This window comes from Camelus ferus, chromosome 3, assembly GCF_009834535.1.
Source record: "Camelus ferus isolate YT-003-E chromosome 3, BCGSAC_Cfer_1.0, whole genome shotgun sequence".
In the NCBI taxonomy this organism is placed as follows: Eukaryota; Metazoa; Chordata; class Mammalia; order Artiodactyla; family Camelidae; genus Camelus; species Camelus ferus.
The window spans coordinates 9,941,253-9,965,596 of NC_045698.1; the positions used below are offsets into that span (position 1 = coordinate 9,941,253).

A 24,344-nucleotide genomic window follows, 5' to 3' on the forward strand; every position below is an offset into this window, starting at 1 on the left:
CTAGTTTCCATGGACAGGAAGAGTAATTCCAGAAGAAATTAACGATTTACATCAAAAGTAGGAATGATGGTTAATGTATCTCCATCTAAGGGGTAAATACATTTTTCAACAGATATCATATGGTAAGTTTTCTTTTTTTCTGATACTACTTGTTATACACATGTTCTATCCTCATGATATATCAAAGATGTAAATACTTCCTTAAATAAGTGCCTTTAATTCCTAAAGAGTAAAGCCCTAAAAGTTTTCAAAAATGTTGAAGCTAATTATCAAAGAGACTACTCAAGATACCAAAGAGTTCTGCCTGGTAAGCTTATTCGCTCCTAAAAGAGAACCAGAACTTTCATCTAAGCATATGCACTCAATTACTATTGAGCACTCTTTACTATTTTTGACTGATCCTTCAAAGCAGCTTCAAGGATATGTGTGATAAGCTGAATAATGGCCCTTCGGAGAACGTCCACACCCTAATCCTCTGTGAATATTACCTTACATGGAAAAGGGGACTTGGCAGGTGTGCTTATAAGAGGGAGGTAGAAGGATCAGAGTCAGACAGAAGACAATGTGACCACAGGACACAGAGAAAGAGATATGAAGGTGGTATGCTGCTGGTTTGAAGTTGGAGCAACCATGAGGCAAAGGATGTAGGCAGCCTCTGGCATCTGGAAAGGGCAGAGGAAAGGATCCTCCCTGGAGCCTCCAGAAGGAACTATCCAATGTTGATTTTACCTCCTTAAGATTCATTTTGGACTTTCTCACCGCCATAGCCATCGTATTTTTTTTTAATGGCTTTTTTTTCCATTTGTTTTTATTTTTATTTTAGGGGGGGTTTTTAGGGGAAGGTAATTAGGTTTGTGTATTTATTTATTCTTGGAGGAGGTACTGGGGATTGAACCCAGGACCTCCTGCATGCTAAGCATGCACTCTACCACCCTAGCTATACCCTCCCCCTACAGCCATCTTATGGTAAGCCACTAAGTTTGTGGTGGTTTGTTACAGCTGTAGTTGGAAACCAAAACAACATGTATAGACTGTACAAAATCATGTCAAAGATGTCCCGTGTGTTGTTTTGAAGAGTAGCAAATGCTCTCTTAACTGCATGATACAAATAACCGCCTGTAAATAGAAGTGTCAGCCCACTAATCCAATGAAGAACCCAGTTGTTGCTGGGATTCAACATAGTTTGCCTCCCAAAGAAATCTAATCCTTGTTAGCCCTCAGTTTCTTCATTTAAATTAGAAAAAAAAAAAAAAAAAAAGAAAGAAAGAAAGAGAGAGAGAGAGAGAATCAGAGAACTAAGAGTTTCTTGAGAAATGATCTCCTGTCTCCAGCTAACACTAATAAAACATCCCAACTGTTAACACTCCAATTCTAATACTCTCCAGGGAGAATAATACTGAAGTCTGCCTTGGCAGTCAGTTCTAATTTGGTTGTGATGACTCTTATTATGAAGTTTTTATACATTTTACCAATGCTTCCTCTTCCTTTCCTCTTGTTTTATTTTCTGGGGAGATGTATTTTGGAAGGAATATTGGTTTGGAGGCCAGGAAACTGGATTCTAAACTCATTCTTGTTTCTTACAACACCATACAACATCGGAAGCCACTTAGCATCTGTGGGTCAGGGTTTTCCAGCTGTACGTTGGAGGTCTTATTTAAGATTGTTTCTACAACGTTCTCCATTCTTATAAAGCTATGGGTGTCTGATCATGTGTTTTGTATGATTCAACCTTCAAATTATAATGAGCCTGAAACACACCCCATTCATATCCAAAGGCCCCTTCACACTTTGCCTTTGAATCTGTTCCCCAAACCTGTGAAGTAAAACAAAGAGAATGGAAGAGCTCAACCACTAATTCCTCACTCCTCTACCCCACTCAACCCAGCACCCACCAAATATTCTTGAGCACACAGCACCTGGCGAAATAAATGGCTGAACCCTTCTGAGCTCTAAGTTATTTGGAAGGTACAGTGAAAATCTGCTATTAAAACAAGCTCTTGACAATTTAGGCGGTAGACTATGTACTGCTTCAGCAGCCACAAATACGAGACGGCGAGAGAGAGAGAGCGAATAAAAGGAGAGATATGTAGAAGGGAGACTCAGGAAGGGGTGACCCAGAAATGAGGTGATGGAACCAAAGGGGTAGGAAAGAGGTTATGGAGGTAAAGAAATGGAAACCCATTAACTATATAAAACTATTGCAAGTATGAATCCACACATGTATGGGTGTCTAGTATGAACCCAGCTCAGAGGAATACAAAAGTGTAAGAAACAGCTTGATTTTCAAGCCCTTTGCAGTCAGTTTGGGAAGAAAGATGGAACCATGAGAAGAAATCAAAATACAGAGTCTTTAGTCCCAATGAAAAACAGCAGGAGATCACAGGAGGAAGTGGCCCCGAGTGGTGAAACAGTCTGAGTGGGCTTCCGGGCAGTAGGACTTACTCTGGGCCTTACACATGGGGAGCATCGGGCCAGGAAGAGACGGTGTGGACACCGTGCAGGAGAGGAGAATGGCGATTTCTAAGTCTTCCTGGAACAACCCCTCCATCACCGTGGTCCAACCTGTGTTCCACCGCCCACCATGGAAGGTCTACAGGTGTTAACAGGCTCTCCTAGGAGGCAGCCAAGGGATTCTGGGGAATGTCACCTTCAAAAGCCCACTTTAGGAGACACTTTAATATGCCACTGGACAATGGCATATTAAAGGCTCTGAAAAGTCCTCCAGAAAAGAAGCCTGTTGACTTTGTTTAAACTGGATTTCCAGGCTTACCTGAGCCTAGACTCTTTCTTTGCAGCATATTTGTACACATTCTGGGAAATCATGTTTTATGGAATACATCACCTTACCTATATTTTAAAGTGTATTCTATCCCTCATTAAGAAAAAATATTTGCTTAACCTTTTCCCATGTGTCCTGTCCAAATCTCCACATCATTCAAATCGGAGTCTCAAAAACACACTAACTTATTAGCATAAAAAGCTGAATGACTCTAAAGTTCCTTTAAAGTCTCATGTCAAACAATAAGTATAATTTTAAGATGTAGCTCATCTCTGGGGATAAAATTAAATAGCGAATGTATATAGTTTCCAGGAAATTAATGACTTCATATATTTGGTAAAATTCCATAGGGAACAGCTTAAGAATAACACTCCTCGTTTCATTATCTATGTCACAATATCTCTAAGAAATACAGTAGACATTTAAAACTCAGCCTTTCGTACTGAAAAATAATAAGCACTTAAACAGACGTACGGATCTTTGCAAAAGCGTTTTTCAAGTACATCTCAATGTTCAGTGATGTCCAGGTCAGTGCAGCCACGCCAGGGCTGGAGGGCTTCATCCACCTTGGCCAAATGAGGGACCATCAATAGCTCCATGATGGGAGGCATTTTTGACTTCACTCTCTGATATTCAGCCAACATCATCTGCAATGAAATGGGGGTTAAGTAATCAATTAATATCTCACTTTTAATATCTATTAATATCTCATTTTTTAATCCAAAAGGATTACTTTTATTTAGGGTTCAGCTAGTAGGGCTCCAACAGTAGCCTGGCAAGCAGAATCAGACAAAACAAAAGAAGAATAGAACAGAAGACAAGAAATCTCTTCATAAACATAAATTCCTAATCCATAAAATACCACTGAGGAGAGAAAAAGAACTTAAGAGTAAGAGTTTCTCACCCCCTATCCAGCCCAAAAGGGGAGAAAAGTTCTGAGGTCAAGTGACTTTTCCAAACCAGGTTAAGTCATGTTACCAGGGCCTTGGCCTGTGCATCACTCAGTTCATTCATTCAACTTTGCACACTGTCACCACGGGCTCCCTGCTCCACTGAGCACTTCCTGTGGATCAGATTCAGTACCCAAAGTGTGTGGGTGAGCAGAGGTCTGCTCAGCCCATTGCTGGGATCACAGGCCAAGTCTTGATGCAAGACCCAAAGCACAAAGGGAGAGAGTCAGGAAACCAGTGTTGATGTCAACAAATACCATGGCTTTAAGTATCATCCATAGGCCGAGGACGGTGAAACTTACATCACCAGCCCGGCATCTCACTTCTGAAGTCAAGATTCATATGCGGCAACAGCCCACTCAATGTCTCCACTTGAATATCTAACAGACATTTCAAACTTAACATGTTCAAAACTGAAAGTTTGTTCTTACCCCAAAACCTTCTCTGCCAACAGCATTCTCCATCTCAAATGATGGCAAGTCTATCCTTTTAGTTCTCAGGCCAATTCTCAAAGTCATCCTTGACTTTTCTCTTTCTCTCATACTCACATGCAATCCTTCAGAATATCTTGTTTGTTCCATATTTTTTAAAAATCCTGTATCTGCCCTGCTTACCATATCCACTGCTACCACCATCACTGAGTCTCACTGAGACTACTGTAATGGTCTACCACTGTCTCCCTGCTTCCACTCACACCCCCTAAATACAGCCTATGCTCAATCTAGCAGCAAGGAGTGATTCTTTCAAACGTTAAGTCATATCATGTCACTCCTTTGCTTACATGGCTACATGAATTCCCATTTCCTTCGGGGCTACAAATTCTCATGTTGGTCTACAAAGACCAACCCAGTCTGTCCTCACTACTTCTCTAGTCTCATCTCCAATCACTCTTCTCCTTTCTTACCTTACTCCTGCCCTACTCCTGTTTTCCATGCAGGTCCTTAGGGCCTTTGTGTCTCCTTCAAATATTTACTCAAATGCCACCTTCTCAATTAGGCCTGTCCTGACCATCTATTTAAGATTGTAAAGCATCACCAAAAACAACCGACACACTCTATCCTCTTTGCCCTGCTCCATTTTTTTCTATAGGATCTATCACTTTCTAATAGACTATATAATTTACCTATACGTTCATTGCTTATTTTCTGTCTTACCCAATGAGAATACAAGTTCTATAAGGACAAGAACTTGGCCTGCTTTGTTCAATGTGCCTGAAACAGTAACTGGACACATAGAAGATGATCAATCGATATTCTCTAACTAATTAATTAGTTGTTATTAGAAGGAGCATTTGTGATTAGCAAATCATGGTTCTCCATTAAAATTTTCCTGTTGCACGATGTTGAACTGTGTCAGTATTTTGTTCATATATTACGATTTTTAAATAATACTATTAGTATTTCTAGCCTACCTTTTATGGTAATGTGAATATTAATAATAATTAATTATAAGAAAGCAACTTTAATGTACTTCTTAAATACAATTGCTTTTTTTTTTAATTGCAGTATAGTCAGTTTACAATGTTGTGTCAATTTCTGGTGTACAGCACAATGTTTCAGTCATACATGAATATACATATACTCATTTTCATATTCTTTTTTACCATAAGCTACTACAAGATATCGAATATAGTTCCCTGTGCTATACTGTATAAACTTGTTTATCTGTTTTATATATACCAGTTAGTATCTGCAAATCTCAAATTCCCAATACAATTGTTTTTAAACTCATATATTTGTAATGCGCGTGCTGGTGTTACTTTGTTGTTTTATCAATGTTTCCCAAAGTAATTTCCCTGAAATGCTTGCCCCAAGAAATTCTGTAAGAAAAATTGTCCCTGGATGGTAAGTTTGGAAAACACGGTGCACAATATCTCCCTTAGTGGACAGTCACAATTAATATTTCGGCTTCTAAAAAAGCTGCAAGAAGGAAGTAAGGAGCCCAATGGATTTCGTGAATTTTGTTAAACTCAGAAAGAGTTTCCAAAATGGACCACATAATCCTTTCTTCATTTGACATGTTTCCACCATTTCTGTAATATCCTTTCAATTTCCATGAAAAACCTAAATTTGATAGTTCTATCAGCAGCTACTTATTTATTGCCTGAACTGTTTATCCTCGGCTTACCTTTTCTTCAATGTTCATCACTTCTTCTATCTGGGAAGCAATTCTTACAATCAGCCTCTAGCAGCCCTTCTGCTTCCAACCTTAATCCTTTAACCCCAGGAGGTATTATTCATCCATTTTATGAATGAAAAACTGAGGCTTATAAGGGTAAAGTAATTTGCCCAAAGATAATGCTTTGAATCCAGATCAGCTTTAGAATCTGTATTCCTAACGACTAGTCCATGCTGACTCATCTCTTTCTAGTTTGAACTGCCTTCCAAGGACTAGATGAAGAAAACAGACTCTCAGCTACTTCAGCATATCTATGGAAGCCTGAAAACTCTGCTAAATATTCAGCACAATGACTCAACAACACCTGAGACAATCCCCCAAACATGCCAATAGATCTGCTCTTACCAGCTACTCATGTTGGGTGGGAACCTTCTACACTTTCATCTTCAGGTTACAATAAATGCCAGCCAGATGATAATTCACTTGCTAGAGTCGACATTTACAACTGTAGTGGTTTTAAAACAGTCTTTTCAACCCTTGTCCCTTCCTGAGGTGGGGTATATGTCCCCTCTCCATGAATCTGGGTGGGCTACGGAGCCCAACAGAGAGCAACAGAAGTGATGCTATGAGACATATGATAATGTCCAAAAGGTCATGTGGCTTCCTCCTTGTTTACTATAATGCCCGCTATTGTAAACCTGAATTGACTTATAAGAAATTCTACTGCCTTGAAGCCTCCATCCTGGAAGGCCACACATAGATCCTCCAGTCCTTCATCCCATCTGAGCAAAAATTCCAGCAATTCCCACTGAAGAACCAGAGAATAAGTCCGTCTTGGACCTCCCAGAATGAACATCTGCCAATCGAACTAAACAACCCTGTTCAGTGCCACATAAAGCGGAAGAATCACCTAGTCAAGCCTTGTGCAAACTCTTTACTCACAGAATCATGAGATACAATGAAGTGGTTGTTTTAACCCATCACATTTGGGGGCTGTTACATGAAACAGCAACAGAAACAGCAATACTCTGGACAAAATTATCATTAGTAATTATATTTCTTAGTAAAAATAACCATTTTATTCACAAATATGTAGCCTAAGTTATTTTTCTAACATGCAAGAAAAATCTAAAAGGCAATTCCAACATGCTGACTAAGTATTTGATGAGCTTACATTTGAGGAATGTCTGTCCATTGCCAACATTAACTTTTTAACATAACATGGAGTGGGAAAACAGTGGACTACAAGTTTGAGTTCTGGTCCTACTTCTGCCATTTACTAGCTAGGAGATCATGGCTAAGTCATTTAATTTCTCTGAGCCACAGTTTTGTCATCTACAAAACAATATAATAGTATTCTATCCCAATTATCCAACAAGGCTGTGGAAGATATCAAATGGAGTATGACTATGAAAATGGTTAAAAATGTAAAGCATTATGCAAATTCATGGCCTTATTGGCCTTATCCCATGATATTGACCACTATAAAATTCTACCAATGGTTTCCATGTTGACAAATATCATGGCTTGCTCTCTGACCTCACCATGAGTGTCCTCTGGGCAACATTTGTCGCTGGTGACCAGTCCCTCCCTGATGAGGCTTTTCTCATTCTTGGCTTCCTTGACTCTTGGTTTCCACCTACCTCAAAGGTCCAATCCTTAATTTTATTTGTACATCTGTCCTTGTCTATCAGGCCTTTAACACTGGAGAAACCCAGGGTTGAATGTAGACTCTCTACTCTTTAGATCCTCTTCCTTGGAAATCTTGTGCAGGACAATGACTTTAAATAGCAACTATATTCTGATAACTCTCATAAGTATGCCTTCGACTTTGACTTCTCTAGTCAACTCCAGACTTACACATCTATCTGCATGGATAACACCTCCACCTCAATCCCTAAAGATCATCTTATACTTAAGAAGGGAACTATTGATTCCCTTCTGTCCCCCAAAATAAGCTACTTCCAGTCTTTGCCATCTCCATGAGTGGAACTTCCATGCAGGGCCACTGCATGTTATTGAGCACGTGTGTAGAATCCAACCAACACAGTAATACTTATTAGTCCCACTTTGAGTAAATCCATCTAGTTGCTCACACCAAAAGCAGAGGAATCATCCTTGAGTTCTTTCATAACCTGCCAGTTGATGTAATTCTCTAATTCACTTGATATACTTCTCAACTGTCATCCTAGTTCAAGCCACCGTCATCTCCACCCTGAACCAGTGCAACAGCCCACCAATTTGGTTTCATGTTGACACTCTTGTCCCCTTAAAATCTATTCTCCACCCAGCGGCAAGAATAATTCTTATTATAAAAGACATCTTGCCTTTTCCTCCTCCTCCTGGCTTCCTGGTGCACTCAAACATATAGCATTGGTTTACAAGATCTATAATGACCTGGATCTTGCCAACTCTACAGTCCCATCCCTAGCCTCAGTCACTTCACCACAGTCATCCTGGGCACTTTCTATTCCTCAACGGTGACACATCACGAGATTTTTTTTTTAATGCAAACTGGGGCTAGCCAGGAAGGGGAAAAAAAATAAAAGTACTATACCTTCACGTTACTGAAGTTCTTTTTGTATATATCTCGTTTCTGGAAAAGGGCAGCTGCAAATGGTGAAACTTCCAGGCCCATCTGTGACATGCACTCTGTTTCTCTAAATAAGGTTAAAATCTGAGGATCAAAGTTTACAAACAATTTCCCTGTGCCTGGAGCCTTCACCAATAAAGACGCCTCAAGTCCTACGTGAATTTCTTCAGTCTGTGAGAAGAGATCAATATTGTTACTATTAGAAGGTTCAGTGCATATGGGTATATAGCTCTGCCACTTCTGGGAATGAAGTTCATTAAGTGTTCTTCCATGGATTTGAGTTTCTCAAACTAAAGACAGTGGGGTCCCTCACTCTTCTCCTAATTTCAGTCTCAGAAAAGAGACTTCCAGTTCTTGGTGGTGATACACAGTCAGTTCAACAAAATCCTTGGGTTATGAATCTCTGACACCTTGTAAGTGGATACTGCCATACTGATGACTTTGCAAAAGCCATTTTATTCCCTGATACCTTCATGCCTACTCAGTTATTTTTCCTAATAAAAGTTTCATGAAACCTACTAAACTCAAGTTTTCAGTTATCTAGAAATCAATGAAAACCACTATGGAGACATCATCCATTAATGATTCAGACACCAAAAGTTGACCCAGGAAAATGAGATACCATTTTAGAGGCCTTATAAGGCTGAATTTCTATCCTCCAAAATACTTCCTGCCAATCTACAGAGAAACACAAGTGTTGGCAGGGTATGAAATATAATTTGAGTAATGTAGTATGGACAAATAAAATTTAAGACTTTGGTTAACAGGCATACTAGTGTTTATGGACACATTAAGGAACTTAATGGAGAAAAAAAGAAATCTTAATCAACCAGGTAAAGGAATCAATAAACAGGATCTTCTCCCTTAGGAGTTTGTAAATTAAATAAAGATGAGTCACATGACTTGATCTTTTGTTCAAATTTAATTATTATCTTTCTTCATGTACATATTATACTCTCTGATTACTCACCTAGAGCCAAACCCTGTCTTATAAAATATCCACAAACTCAAATCTCTATGGAATTAAAACTGTCAAATGTTAGCAGGGGGCTTCCCATGGACTTGACAATGGGGAACATCTTTTAAATGTAGACTCACTTGCTGAAGCCATGCCCTGTGGTACAGAACCTCGAACTCCAGGAGGACCTTGGCCACCCTGTTGTAGCTGCGAATCACAGGTTTGGCTTCAGCCGTCTGGAGCACGGTTGGGTGCTGCTGGAAAAGCTGCATTGGTTGCTGAATCCTGTGGAAGAGCTGACGGGCCCACAAAATCTTCCCAGCAATGGGAGGCTGGTCTCGAGCCAAAGGAGGATCACATCTCTGCTTTGTATACAGCTTCGAGATCATATCAATGTCAGCCCCATAGTTTTCAAGGATACTGCCGGTATTTGTCATCAATGCCAAGATCAGGTATATTCAATCTGATTTTTTTTTAAAGTGAAAGGCTTGAATTAATGGGATGATATCCAGAAATCTTGTTTATTAAAAATTTGTTTTAAAACAGCATGCTGATGGAAGAGAATGAAATATTTATCTGGCCTACTAAAAAAATCAAAATGGAGTCAATCATCAATCATATCGCAGCAGAGTGTTTTTTTTAAAAAATAGTATCAATCCTTAAAATATAGTTAAAACTACTTGGTAAAAGTTTTTTCAAATTACCTAAACATTAAATAATATTATGACAGGCAGTCACACGGTACTTCAAAGCTGAGAGGAAATATACTCTTAATCCTCTGAAGAACTTAAAAACCTTGACCTTGTTATTCAGATTGTCAAGAGAGGATTATCTTTCCATTAAAATATGAAATAATAACATAATGACATAAACTAAACTATGTTTATATTACCCACAATTTTAGAAAACAGAATTTAGAAAAATCTTTACAAATTTTTACCTTTCAAATTTCTTTAGCATACTTAGAGCTTGATTGGTGTTTTGAATCTTTTCAAACGTAACATCCATGAACTTCTGCAACTTATTCTAAAATAGGATAAAGTCTGATTATGCACAAAGAATTAGCATTGTGAAAAATCCTATTTAGCTATAAGATAAAAGAGCTCCCCGTTCTCTACAAACGCAGACAACATAGGACAAAATATAACAGAAAATGTGATACTCATCTAAGCTTAAAGAAAGATTAATGTCCAGAAACTGGAACAAAGAGGAACTTGTAAGTCAGAGCGGTCATGGGGGTTGGCACTTGTCTAGGGGCACTGGACCAGATATTTCTGCAAACAGCACATCCTAGGATCAAGAAATCTTCCTGCACTAAAGAACATTACAGTGAGCCTACCTAAATAAACACTCAGCTTTCAGAGAAAAATCTTTGGTTATAAACTAGGCAGAGCTAGAGCATTTATTCTATTCCTTCCCTCTAACTTCAGACACAGTAAGTCTTTATTGAGCCCTAACTCTTAGACCTGGTTGGTTTTCCTTGCTTTTCTAACCTATGGTTTCGCAAAGGCTGACAATGAGTTCCTCATGAACACCCAAGACCTCAAATTAGTCTTCTTTTCTCTCTGGACCATAGGTTCATTCTTAGAGTCTTTCGGAGTCTGTAGTGGAATCTTCTAGGTCTCTTAGTTCTGGGCTCTCAGGTCCTACTCAGTTTTCCCTTAACTCAGCTTGTCATCTCAGCAGCTGGTCCTTACTAAATAGTGCCTTACTTTGCCTGCTGGAGACAGCATGCTTCTAGACTTTCAACAGCCCACCTGGTCCCAATGCCCTGCCTCTCTTTGGTCTATCAGTACCAGCATGAGCCCTAAATCTGGACAGGATCCTAGGCTCTGATCCCCTTGACAGTGGATCCCTGGACACAACCCTGATCCAAATCACTCATGTACCTGTCCCGCCAACACACACACTGTCTGGTCTTACATCTTGGAGATGCCACGGTTACTAGTCCTCTCCATTCCATCTCCAAGACTCATCACCCCCACTCACTACATTCAGAGTCATGGGAAAGCCAGTATTTTCACCCAGTTTTATAGGGACAAGGGCTGAATTCATGCAAATAGGTGGGTTATTTAAAGGAGAGAGTATAAAAAGGTAAGTTAAGAGACAGTAGATGGAGAAAGGGACGAAGAAGTCAGAGGAAAACTGGTCAGCAAACCAAAGAGAGAAGTTGACCATTTTTGAAATGGAAGACAAGATGAATAACAGTGTTAGATTTCTAAAAATTAGTTTTTAGGAACTAATATCTATGACTAATGCTTTAAAAACCAGGCTGTAAAACATTTATAAAATTTTATTCTCAGTATTATAAACAGTGGGCACCACCTTGAAAAAGCCTCCTCCGTCCTCTCATTCCCCCTCCATTTACTTGGAAAACATAAACAGGGTTCTAGCACAGGCGAGGCTCCTCTCTGAAGCTCTTCCCAACCCCAGTCAAGCAAAAGTACACAACTCACTCCACACCCCGTCTTACGGGCTGTAGCAAGTCTCAGTCTGTGTGATTTTTTGCAGGTCTGTCCTCCCTATAAATTTCCTTCTTTCTTTGGAATATGTCTTTTTACCTTTGAATCCTCACTTCCTAATAGCATATCAGAATATTATACTTTAATAATTAGTCATTTTAGCCACTATTTATCCTTTTTTAATGATACATTCATTACACTGTTCTAACATCTATGTACTTATATTTCAATCATAGCCCATGTCTGATATGAGCTTTGAGGACAAATCAATGATTGATTGATTGATTGACTGATTATGATTTATTTCTGTATTCATAACCTACAGCATAGAAGCCCAATACATAATTAATGTACAGTAAATGCACATTTAATTGCAATAAATCTCGTTCTAGAGAGGATGGGGCTTGAACACCAAGAGGGGTCCAGGTGCTGAGTGGGTCCTGGTACCACTGTCTCAAGGCCAGCTGTAGCCCAGGCTTTCGGATTGGCCAAACATCACTGACCATTAGCTTGAGCTACCCCTGGTCATAATCATTGCTCTAAAGCAAGAAGCAAGCAGAAGCAAATTTCTATATTGTAATAACACTGTGTTTCAACAGAAGATAAAAGTTAATTCTCTAAGATCTAAGATGAAACACTTGCAGAAGTCTGTGATTACAGATTGTTATCCAAAGCTATCCTTATGACCTTTTAATCTATGAAAAAGAGCCTTCAATTATTAATCCAAAATCACAAAATGCAGGCTGAGCTTGCTATCGGTCACCTCCACAATGAAGACGCTTCTCCCTTCTGAATGGGTAATGACTAGCAGTATTGCACAGAATGGAAAAAATAAACACCAGACTGTCAACAGGAACTGTATTATACAACCTACATGAAGGTCATTAGTCTGCTTGCAAAACTCTTCATAATCCTGCTCGAAATCCATTTTCCGCTGGTCTAAGAAATTATATTCCTTTTTCTTTATAGTGGCAACAATACCCTGAAATGTTATGAAAGAAATAAGACAATACTTCAGTCTTCTTGCATTACTTAAGTAAATATGGCCTTTAAATATAGAACCTGTACAGTCATGCCCAAAAATCCAAAGCATTAAAGGAGCCTTTTTTTCTTTAATTATTCTCATTGCTTCATGCAGTATTAGGAGCATTACTCTATTACCTGGTGCATTCAAAGAAATCATTAAATCATTTGGAAAGCATTTTTCTGAGGCTTTATGTATTTTTGAAGAAAAATATAAAATAGAAACTACATCTGAACAGCAGGAAAGATGTTTTGTCTAAAAAATTCTTACTAATTACATCTGAAATTTAAAAAAAAAAAAAAAGAAGCCCAAAGTAGAATTTACTAAAATACTTTTCATTGAAAAGTTTAAGTCTTCTCAGGAAGTAAATGAGGCTTTTACAGAACACAAACAATTAGGAAGAAAACAGTTATGTTATAATAGCTACAGATGAAAAACTATCTTCCAAGCCTCAAATGTCTTAAATAAAATATCAAACCACAATCTACCATTTAAAGAATCTCTAGAATTAATTGCTTCCTCCTGCCCTGCAAAGCCACAGTCTGTGACTATAACAGTACAGATTGGGTAACGCATCTTCTTGAAAATACTATTATCTGAAGCTTTGTTTGCTCTGAATAATGAGCTATGATGCTCTGTGATCATTCTTCACCAGGTCCTAAGCCTTTCTCAAACCTGGGTGCCCACACTGTTGACACAGGCATTTAGCTTTTATGAAGAATGTTGGGCCTCCTTCCACTAACTCCTCTTCAAAGTCATTTCCATTTAAACATCAGTTCAAATCCCTCAATAGACGAAAGTGTCTAAGATGCATAACTTCTTGAATCAAGCTGACTAGTTAAAACAGCCTCCTCTTTCATGCTGTATAACCACAAAGTTAGGTCTATTTCTACATTTCAAAGTGGCATTTTAAAAGATGTGGAGCCCTTGGAAAATTCTGCTCTATAATGGAATTTAATGGTCGTTTAAGAGCATTAAGTTAAGTAAATAAACTGATTAACCATGACCTTTAAACCAACTGATCAAACTCAATCTATTGAACCATTTACCTGACAAATTTATTGCACACCTATCATATGCCAGTAAATTCTGGAGATACAGGAATGAATGGAACAAAGAAACTTTATTCTGGAACTTACATCCTCGGCTGGGGAGAAGGGATCAGAATCTACAGAAGTCACAAGTAAATGGGCAGGATAATTTCAGACATAAGTGATAACATAAGTAACATGACATAGAGGGATGGAGGTGAAACAGAGATTCAGGAAAACATAACTGAGAAGGTCATTTAAATCAAGATCTGGAGGCCACAGAGGAAACAACCAGGTGATGGTCCAGAGGCAGAACTTTCCAGATAAAAAGCCCCAAGGTGGATTCAGGTGGCCTGTTCTGTACCTGGAGAACATGGAATGAGGAGAGGAGGAGCAGGTGAGGAGGCTGGAGCAGGGGATGGGGCCCTGGCAGCCACACAAGGGTCCTAAGTTTCATATCCATGGTCACCATTTTGGGCTTTTACATTGGTTCAAATACAAGAAAATCTCACCTTACACTTCCATGCACCATCTGCATTTTATCTCACTACTTTCTGGTACATCCATTTTAATCAGTATTTCACTTTAGATTTGGAAAGCAATTTTTCTTCCCAGTATTTTTATCAGGTTAGAACAGTCTTTATCTGCATTTAGATGTACAGTTCAATTTCTCCCTCAAAAATAAACTTTGAAATATACTCCAAAGTTATTTTTTCATTAAAAAAAATAAGTAATTAGATTCCATACTGAAAAATAAATGGACATATTCCATCTTTGTCTTGCAAAACTGTCAGTTTCAAAGTATTGTTAACCCACATTGCAGATTACACACAGCTCACCTAAAATATTTCCTGCTATATAAAAAAGGTTTTTTCTTTTTCTCTCTCCAAACCTGATATACTCAGGAAAGGAAAAGGATTTCTTATATTGACTTAAACTGTTAGAGTAGGAAAAAAAATTAATGTGTGACAGTAAATTATATAGTCCTTTTCAAATTCAAGTATAAAAAAAATTTAAGTTTTAGTGTCACTGTTCCCAAACAAGAAAAAACTGATTATACCCACATTAAGAGTTTAAACCACATCTTGTTTATAAATTGTTTTTCAAAAATCTTCAAAACATTATTAGATCATTGTACCCTCTTTAAAATACAGTATTAGTTATGCACATACCTTTACAAGATAAAGCTGTCAAAAATCAAAATAATTAGGAATGGCAAAGCTAAAATAAAATTCAGTCACTATTATATTTTTAACATGGGTCCATATAAAACGCTTAAATGCAAAGATAGTCAGATACTACTCAGAACTCAGTGTCAACTAGAGCCTGACACAGTTTATGCTTGATTAAATAATTCTTGCATGAATAAATAAAATAATATGTTATATTGAAACATTTTTCTTGTGCTACTAATGAAAATGCTTTAACTAATGATGATTAATTTTAGACTATTGGAAAGTCATTCTCTTAATCACATACCTGAAAAGAATATATTAGCACCATTACACAATTCTCAAATGAATTTAACTTCTTTATTGTTTAAGGGCCATGAGCTTATCTTTTACATTAGAGACTGATTGCTGGAAGCATTATAGCTATAGCTATTTGCATAAAATATTAAAGGTTTATTTGTGGAAAAGGGTAGCAAATTTAGTTTTGAGGTACAGTACCTGATATTTAGTCACCATATCTTCTAGGCCTTCAATTCTAGAATCTTGCAGAACTGAATACGTCTTGAAGGTTGTAAAGATGTCCATTATCTTGGCAAGACGTCTATGGAAAGTTTCAAATTTTCCAAAAATATACATCTCACTAAATTCAAATTGTTTTTCATTTGGATCTTGTTTAAGCTTTTGTTTTGTCTTGTGAAAGCAGTGCTGGTATTCCTTAAAGTAAAGACCAAAATATAAGAATGGGAACATAACAAAGATATCAACCTTATTCTCTAATGTGAAGGTGACGGCAAATTTAGGGTGGAATTGTGAATCCCTTCAGTTTCATGCCTTTGTCACTACTCATTCATCAGCATGGGACAGCATCTCTTCCCAGCCTCCAACCTGGCAAGCTCCGAATTGCTCATGATGCAATTCAAGGATGCAGCCTTTCCACCTGCGTCTCGGTATAAGCCGAACTGTCTATTTCCCTGTGCGTCTATGAGAAGCTTAAGGACAACCACCTCATCCTTGTACATCTAGTATTTCGTGTGGCGTCAGGACACAGTAGGCCCCCAAAAAGGGTAGAGTAAGTGATTAAATTTGGGGGCAGATTTATTAACATTCAATTTTTCTTAACAGTAAAGAACTGCTGCTCTTTTTAGCAACAACCAACACGATCAGCTATATGATTTAAGACGCAGTGGTGAAAACAATATGAAACTAATACAACATTATCCAAAGACATCATTAAGCTGGCCGTTACCTGCTTAAGTTTAATTGCAGACAATATTTTCTCCACAACGACGTCCTGTGGCTGGCTCCAGATCGAAGCAGTTCCATTGTTAGTGATATACGCTTTACATGCGGCTATCATCTGATTGGTCACCTGGAATTTCCCAAACAAATGATGTCAAGTACGTTAAGCAGCCATCGATCATAAATTGGGCTAGAGGGTCCTGACCTCTTCCACCTCTCAGAGTGAACCATCTGTGAACCTGAACTTTGGATTTACTTTTGTCCACCACATCTATAATTAAGCAGTAGCCCATTTTTTCCAGCTTTATTGAAGTATAATTGACACAATGTGTGTATCTTTAAGATGTACAGCACGATGCTTGGTATACACACACGAGGTGAAATGATTAGCACAACCGAGTGCTAACGCGTCCATCACCTCGCATGATTACCATTTTGTGTGAGTGTGTGGGGAAAACCTTAAGATCCGTTCTCTTATCTCTTTCAGGGATATAGTGCAGTATTAACCACAGTCACCATGCAGAAAACTAGATCCCTAGAACTTAGTCATCTTACAACTGAAAGTTTGTAGCCCTTGACAACATCTCCCCATTTCTCAACACTCCTCAGCCTCTGGTAACCACCCTTCTACCCCTGCCTCTATTTGTTCAATTTTTTTTTAATTCTACACGTATAGCATCAAAATCATTTGTAAAATCACAGAGTTAGAAGCACTATGGAAAATCAATCATTCAGATGAATGTGTTTATGCATAATGAATGTCTTAACCAACCAAGAGAGGGGACTCCCTTCTCTACCTAAAAGCTGTTGAGAGCCTCCCCGGTCTCCTTCAGCCTGCTCTCACATCCAACTCAACAGTTTCCAAGTGCCATGAACTACCCAGATCATTTCATGACACCGTGATCGACAGCAGAAACGTCAAAAGGAGAAGGCAATAGACAAAAGGGTGAAGATAACATATGTGACCCCTAACATTTTATTTATGCCTTCAAACTTTAAAAAAAAAAATCTTCGGAATTTTTTTGGTCATTTTGTTTGTAAATTAAAAGGAAAATTAGATGCCTGTGCTGTACGTATGGAACGACACAATGTCTGGGACTTGCGGCACAAAGGTTAAGTGAAACAAGATTGGCCACGTGTTGATAGCGAATGAATCTGGGTGATGTGTACATGGGGGTTCAGTATACAGTTCTGTTTCCTTTTGTACCTGCTTCAATTTTTCCATAAAGAAAGGTTTTTGAAAATGAGATAAATAGTGTTTTCACAATTTTCTCCTAAAATAAGACTTGCCAATAACATGCGTGAAACCTGGAATAATAACACAAATTGACTTTTGAGGCTTCTAGTCAGAGAATAGCCCTCATGACCCTAACGTAATGTTAAAGTGTGAAAAAGGTGGGAAAGGGTCCAGCGGATTGTCCTCCTTTCTACCTGAATATGAGAGCAAAAGGAAGTTTCCGTCAAGTTCTCCAAGCTAGATGTCCCTATTCCCAGGAAGAATCATGCCTCCCACTGCATCAGTGTTTACAACACAAGTCCTGAAGAGCTGAAAATGCCTCTATTTGAAGACAACATTCAAAATTTTCACCTTGGTAATGAAAAAGCCATCTTCTTCTTAGAGACTGTTCAAAATGGGAAAGGCAACGTGCTCACCAATAAACACTTACAAGTTAGGACATGAGGTTTAAACAGCATTATGCTTTTTGGCAGAATCATTATAATTGCTTTATGGATTACTGGAACGTTGCAAGTGGCTTTTATTACCATGATTACTGTTCTAATAACACCAAGTAAACAACTGTGGCATCAAATAAATTTGGAATCTGTGGCACATAAAATATGAAACTGAAGATAGCCAGTTAAATAGCTTTTCTTAATTAAAATTTACCCAGTAGGAATAAATAATGTGCTAAATAACACAGGGAAAGAAATTCCAAAAAAAAATCTTTTTTTCATTTTTATTATATAAATAATACAATATTTATTATAATAATTACTTTGGGAAATAGTGTTTGTTTCATGATTTGCTAGAATCAGCCTCCTATATACACTTACTTTTGGCTCTTTTGAGAGATTCAGCTTTTTTAAAAATTGTGGGGTACATAGACATTGGACTGTGCCAATTTGGTAATTTCTAACTGTCAAAAAATTAACCATTAGCAAAGAAATATAATGTTATGCACTTACCTTTACAAACAGAGACGTGATCTTCTCAGAGGTGTTATAGTAATGAGAGATACTGTAGATCATTTTAATTGCATTTATAAGTGTAGGAATAGCATCAGTCATGGATATCTGGAAGACAGCACAGAAGTTTTCAGGAAAATAGGTATCAAATTCAGCAAAATTCTGATAGGCTGATCATTCCATCTGCATTAGGATAAAGTTTAGGCAAAAGATTTTTATTTAAATTTTAAAATATTATCTAACATTTTACATAAATATAATATATTTAGAGGTAATTTTATTTTTACCCTTTAGTCATAGACAAGTAAGCTTTGTTTCAATGCAAGAAACACTAACTTTCTATTAATAGCAAGGAGGCTGTGTTAACAGTAATAAATAAAAACGGGCACTCCCTAGAGTTACATGATTGAAAAAAAAAAAAAAAAAAACAGCTGATGACTCTTTCCACAGTTGTTTGAGTTTAGTCCAGAATGTCAATTGCAATATTTAATGGAAAATGGACTGTGCAATAAATGTTTTTAAAATATAACGTTGCGTATCCATCTTAGATAGATAAATAGATGATAGATTGATAGATACATAAATACATAGAAATAGATGTGTGTGCACACACACACACACACACATAAACTCTCTTGAGAATGAACAGATGTTTCTAAGATTTTCCCAACAGACTATAATATTTACAAACCAAAAACTCCACACTCAAGTCAGCTAGTGTAAAAGGGTCATCAGTAGACCAAGGGGATAGAAATCTCTAACTCACAGGGTCACTACTGTACAAGGGGTCGCAGCACTTCTCAAGCGTGTACAAATATTTGACGTTGTCCTTTGCTTCATTAGCTGCATCAGTAATTCGAATATCCATCTCCCGCCAAGTCTAAGCACAAGACAGCAAAGCAATGTTAATGCAATTATTGATACAGAAACATTCAATACAACAGCTGCTAAACGTCATCACAAGCCCTGGGGGTCAGACTCTCAGTCTGTCCTGTCCATCTCACATGAAACTGAATCCAGAGTGGTGAAGGGCATGACCACACTGAAGAGCAATGTTTTAATTTTGGCTAAATTTTTGACCGTATCTCTTCCAGGTCATCTCTTATGAAATCTATTGAATTGCTAAGACAGAGCATCAAGAGGCAACTCCTCCATTTAAACCTGTACCTCCTCTCCTCCACTGGCTGCTGGATCCAAATGGCACCTCATTCCCGTATTTTCTATAGTAAAGAACTGAAAGAAACCTCTGGGCAGCCAGCAAGGAACTGAATCCTACAACAACCACATGAGCAACTTGGAAGCAGATCCTCCCCAGTCTGACCTTCAGATGAGTCAACACCCTCCCTGCAATCTCAGGAGAGATTCTGAGTCAGATGCTCCCAGCTAAGCTGCACCCAAATCTCTTCCTGGCCCACAGACCTTGAGATAATAAATGTTTGTTGTTTCAGGTTGCTAAGTTTTGGAGTAGTTTGTTACACTGGATAGAGAACAAATACACTAATGTATAACTCAATTGCTTTGCTGTACACATGAAACTAACATTTTAAATCAACTATACTTCAATAAAAAATAAGAATTAAAAAAGGAAATATACTAGTGTTTAAAAAAAATAAGGTAAGTTCATTATTACTACTCCTTGTTGGTCTGAATTCATAATATATATACAGTCATGTCATTATGTTACATCTTAATGACTTGCAATGCCCTCTAATAACATATATACATACTTACACACCAGCCAACGAATACCTTTCATTCAAAGGCTATTTCCATGATGGAGCGCATGCCTAGCATTCACAAGGTCCTGGGTTCAATCCCCAGTACCTTCTCTAAAAATAAATGAACCTTATTACCTCCCCCTCTGCCAAAATGAAATAAATAATATAATTTTTAAAAAACACACCACAAAACTAAATAAATTTTAAAAAGTCTATTTCCATAGCATCCAAAATTATAAAAGGGCAATATTATCCAATCTTAAAGTTTTTTTCATAAAGGCAGAGTAACATTTTTCTGTTCCTAATTACCCTACGGGTTCTGCATAGAGAATTTTCATCCCTACTTCACAAAGCAAAAAGCAACCTTCAGAAGTTTCGACTTGGCGGCAGCAAGCACTGCCAACACAGCCTTCACATCTGGGCTCTTCAATTGATCCAAAAGGTAGTTAAATTTAGATAGTCTTTTTTTCCAGTGCTCCAATTCTGCTCGCGGCCCAAGGTCATCCGCTTCCTTCCGCAGCTGGTTGTTTTCAGCAAGAACCTGTAAAGGCACAGGAGAATCATGAACCAAGGAGCAGGGTTGGAGATACGGAAGTGATACATAAGAAGGACAAAAGGAAATAAGTAAATGATGCTATCTGAACCAGGATATATTTGTATTCATTTGCATGCTTCGCATGACAGGCTTTTACTAACCTAACATGTATCCACTTTTTAAATTTCAACATTCTAACTGAAAACAACCTGTTTAAGGAGCTTTAACGAACTTTTGAAAGGCCTGACCTAAGCAAGTTTCCTTGGCTATTCACTTACAGCCTTGGAGCCCCCATGCCTTCAGTTGGTCAATTTCCACTGTGCTTACTTACTGATGTAATGTCCACTCTCACTTGGGACTTTTCTGAAAATATTTTTTTAAAGGTTAAGTCTCAAGCTTTGTTTTGGAGGACACACTGAAACCGAAAGCTCCTTGTACTTCTGCAGAGATTCTCTCCAAAGTAACTTATACTTTGAGAAAATAATCAGTCAAGGACAGTCTTCTGTTATATAAGAATATAAAGTCATTTATTTTCATCTCCTAGAATTCTTATTATCTCTTCTTAACTAATGCCTATGAATTAAAATTGCATTGACCCTTTCCCCTTTTTAGGGACTTGTGGTAAAATACGGAGACAAATAGGAACAGGATGTGATATACCTTCTTCCACTGGCTGGCTCAGTAATGTGGCATCTGAACTAGTTGGTGTTAAGACAGCTAGTTTCTGGTGCTTGGTTGCTGAAACTTACCTGTTCTGCCTGCTTGATCCATACTCTCATACAGCCTTCTATTCTTTCCAAAGTCTCAGGGTTATTAGCCAGAGTCAGGTAGTCGATCGGTTCCTTTAAGGTTTTCAGTTCCAATATGTCACACTTTTGAAGGTTCACCTAATTAAAATGAAAGTTAAATAAGATGATGCTATTTTAACACATGCACGCACACATGCACACGCACACACACGCACACACACTTTGGGCTGATTGACAGGCTGAGAAGGATCTTAGGGGATCCTCTAATCTAACCTACCCTGCTCCCTGAGGAAGATGCATGAAGGACCTGACATGCTGCCCGAACCTCCCCAGACCCTGAGCTGCCCGAACCTCCCCAGACCCTGAGCTGCCCGAACCTCCCCAGACCCTGAGCACACAGCTAGAAATGATTGGCTCTGATGTCAAATTTTGGGTCAAAAAATAAAAACAGTAAACTAGAAAGGGAGAGAGAGAGAGAGAGAGATCTAACATCACGGAATTTGGGGATTAATACGGAACTTGGGAAATTGAAGAGTCAACTCACGAAGCCAAAGAAAGTGGGGGGCTTCAAAAGAACTGATTTAAGGGAGGGGTAAGTTCTAATCTATCGCGTTCTTTTTTGAAACTAACCAGAGGAAAAACTCTCATGTCCTTACCTCCCAAATCCTTATAGTCAGCAAGTGCAATGGCAGAAACACAGATTCATTTCCAGAATGAAGGGAAGAGAGGCGTAGGAAAGGATATGCATTGGATTTTGATGTGACAAAGAAACCTAGTATATTTTTAAACACACACAACCCACAAGGACTTCGACATTCGATAAGAACATTTTCCTTCTGGTACAGGTGCACCTGGCCCTGTGAATCTCTAAATTCAGATCTCAGGCCCTCCTCCACACTGGACCTTTTTTTAATACCTCTACCACAGTATGAAGTGGAACCACATGAAAGCACTGCTTTTTTCAGTCAAATAACTATTTAAGTTGGTTCAACCTGCATTTAGTATGGCCTGCATGATCGCTATATATATATATATATGTATGTATGTATGTGTGTGTGTGTGTGTGTGTGTGTATAGATATATATATATATATATATGTATGTATCTCAGAGGTTAGCTAGAATCATTCTGCCCCTTTCTGGATAAAATTCACTCAACTTCCCCATTCTACATCCTTTAGAAAGCATAGTACCTTCCTCCCTCCCAATATCCCAACAGGTCCCAAAAGCTCTCAGTATTCCCTGGAGAGCAATGAGTGTTACATCATCATTGGTCTCATGGAATCCACCCTTTCTCTCCCACTCATGCCTGATCTAGGTGGTCATCTATCATGGTTTTGCACCCACCATCCTCTACCCCAAGCAATCACTAACACAGGCTTACTGTAGACGGCACAAAGTCTATGGAAGCTAAACCCCACAAATGCCAAAGTTATTCTTAAAGGCCCTTTTGGTCACTGGCTGGACCACAGGTCCTGACCCACTCTCTCCAGATGTCAGTTCTTCTCCACCTCTTCAGGATTTCCTTCCCCCTCCCCACCCACCCACCCACGTGCACACACACACACACACACACACACACACTGGCTCCAGGTTCCTTTCCCTCCAGGCTGCAGAGCAACACCACAAGCACTTCACACTCTTCTCTTTGCAGCCCAGCCCCTGACATGGCAGAGCAAATCCCTCCATCCCAGCCAACATTTCTACGGAGCCCCAAACTCATTCATCACTCCAAACTATAGGAATTTAAATCTAGTGAGCACCACATGTTGAGGGGCCAATAAAAACGCTCACAGATTTTTTCCAAGATTTGCAAGGCAGTGGAATCAAGACCATCTGAGAGAAGCACGACCCACTTATATGTTGATCTGTTCACTGTCCAATAATTTTTGAAGCAACATCTTTATTCATACCTTCTCCTTCAAACTCTCCTGAGCACCCGACAGGACGTTCACAAAGCCTTCCAGAGAGCCCAGGAACTCCTGGCGAATACTGGCTGCTTCCGGAAGCCCCTCGAGCTCGCCCCAGCCGTGGCTCGTGGCTCTGAGAGCAGGAATGAAGATGTCGGACAGCAAACGTCTCACGCTGTTAAGCAGGCCCCCATCTGCGGTGTCTAACACATTGAAGCTCACCTCCTGGAAAACGATTGGGAGAACATTTACTATAAAAATGATCCTCAACTGCAGCGTAACTCCTGAGTCATTTCTGCATGACGTTCATTAACTATATGTCCTGTGGGCGTAAATGAAGACCAACCGCATGAGAAGCAAAGCAAAGGTTGTTTATTCAGAGCAAGACTCTATTCCTTGCAATAGCAAGGGAGTCGGCCACCATCACCTGCATTTCGGCAGAGACTCAAAGGCAGCGAGAGGAGTGGGAAAGCTTCCTAGTGGAGAAAAGGGAGGCACCGAGGTGCCCTGATGGGAGGCTGTTGGCCTGGGGAAGCTGGAGGCAGGCTAACGAGAAGCAGGGCATCCTATGTGATGGGTTAATGGTGAAGATTTGGCTTTCTCTGGTTGGTCCCAATAAAGTTGTTGAAAGTATGGACAAAAATGAAGGAGGCTGGCAGTCATGAATCAAGTCCTGGGCATTCTGACCAACTGATACAGAGTTATTGTTTCATTTCCCAGCTGGCTTCCTACCTGGCTAACACAGCAGGCTGGCTACCTATGTTGTTTATTGCAGGTAAGGAGGTTGATTTCCTGGGCAGGTTGCTGAAGGTTGTGCATCAAAGTTCTATCTGTAGATGGTCTGACCCTTGTCTGTGTGTATATTCAGTCTTTCAATTCAGTAAATTATTTTGATATTTAGTTAAGACATAAGCTTTATA

General features: G+C 38.8%; 1 protein-coding gene across 1 annotated transcript in view; it reads right to left on the reverse strand.

The window, feature by feature from the left end:
- The window catches only part of DNAH5 (dynein axonemal heavy chain 5), a 237,484-nt gene that overhangs the window by 155,201 nt on the left and 57,939 nt on the right, over positions 1–24,344 (reverse strand). Inside the window, 14 exon segments of the mRNA XM_032470113.1 lie at positions 3,254–3,326; positions 3,328–3,426; positions 8,405–8,611; positions 9,539–9,820; positions 9,822–9,861; positions 10,339–10,424; positions 12,735–12,842; positions 15,586–15,801; positions 16,334–16,456; positions 18,514–18,621; positions 19,280–19,393; positions 20,596–20,772; positions 21,516–21,653; positions 23,428–23,648. Of these exon segments, the coding sequence (XP_032326004.1) occupies positions 3,254–3,326; positions 3,328–3,426; positions 8,405–8,611; positions 9,539–9,820; positions 9,822–9,861; positions 10,339–10,424; positions 12,735–12,842; positions 15,586–15,801; positions 16,334–16,456; positions 18,514–18,621; positions 19,280–19,393; positions 20,596–20,772; positions 21,516–21,653; positions 23,428–23,648 (1,992 nt within the window).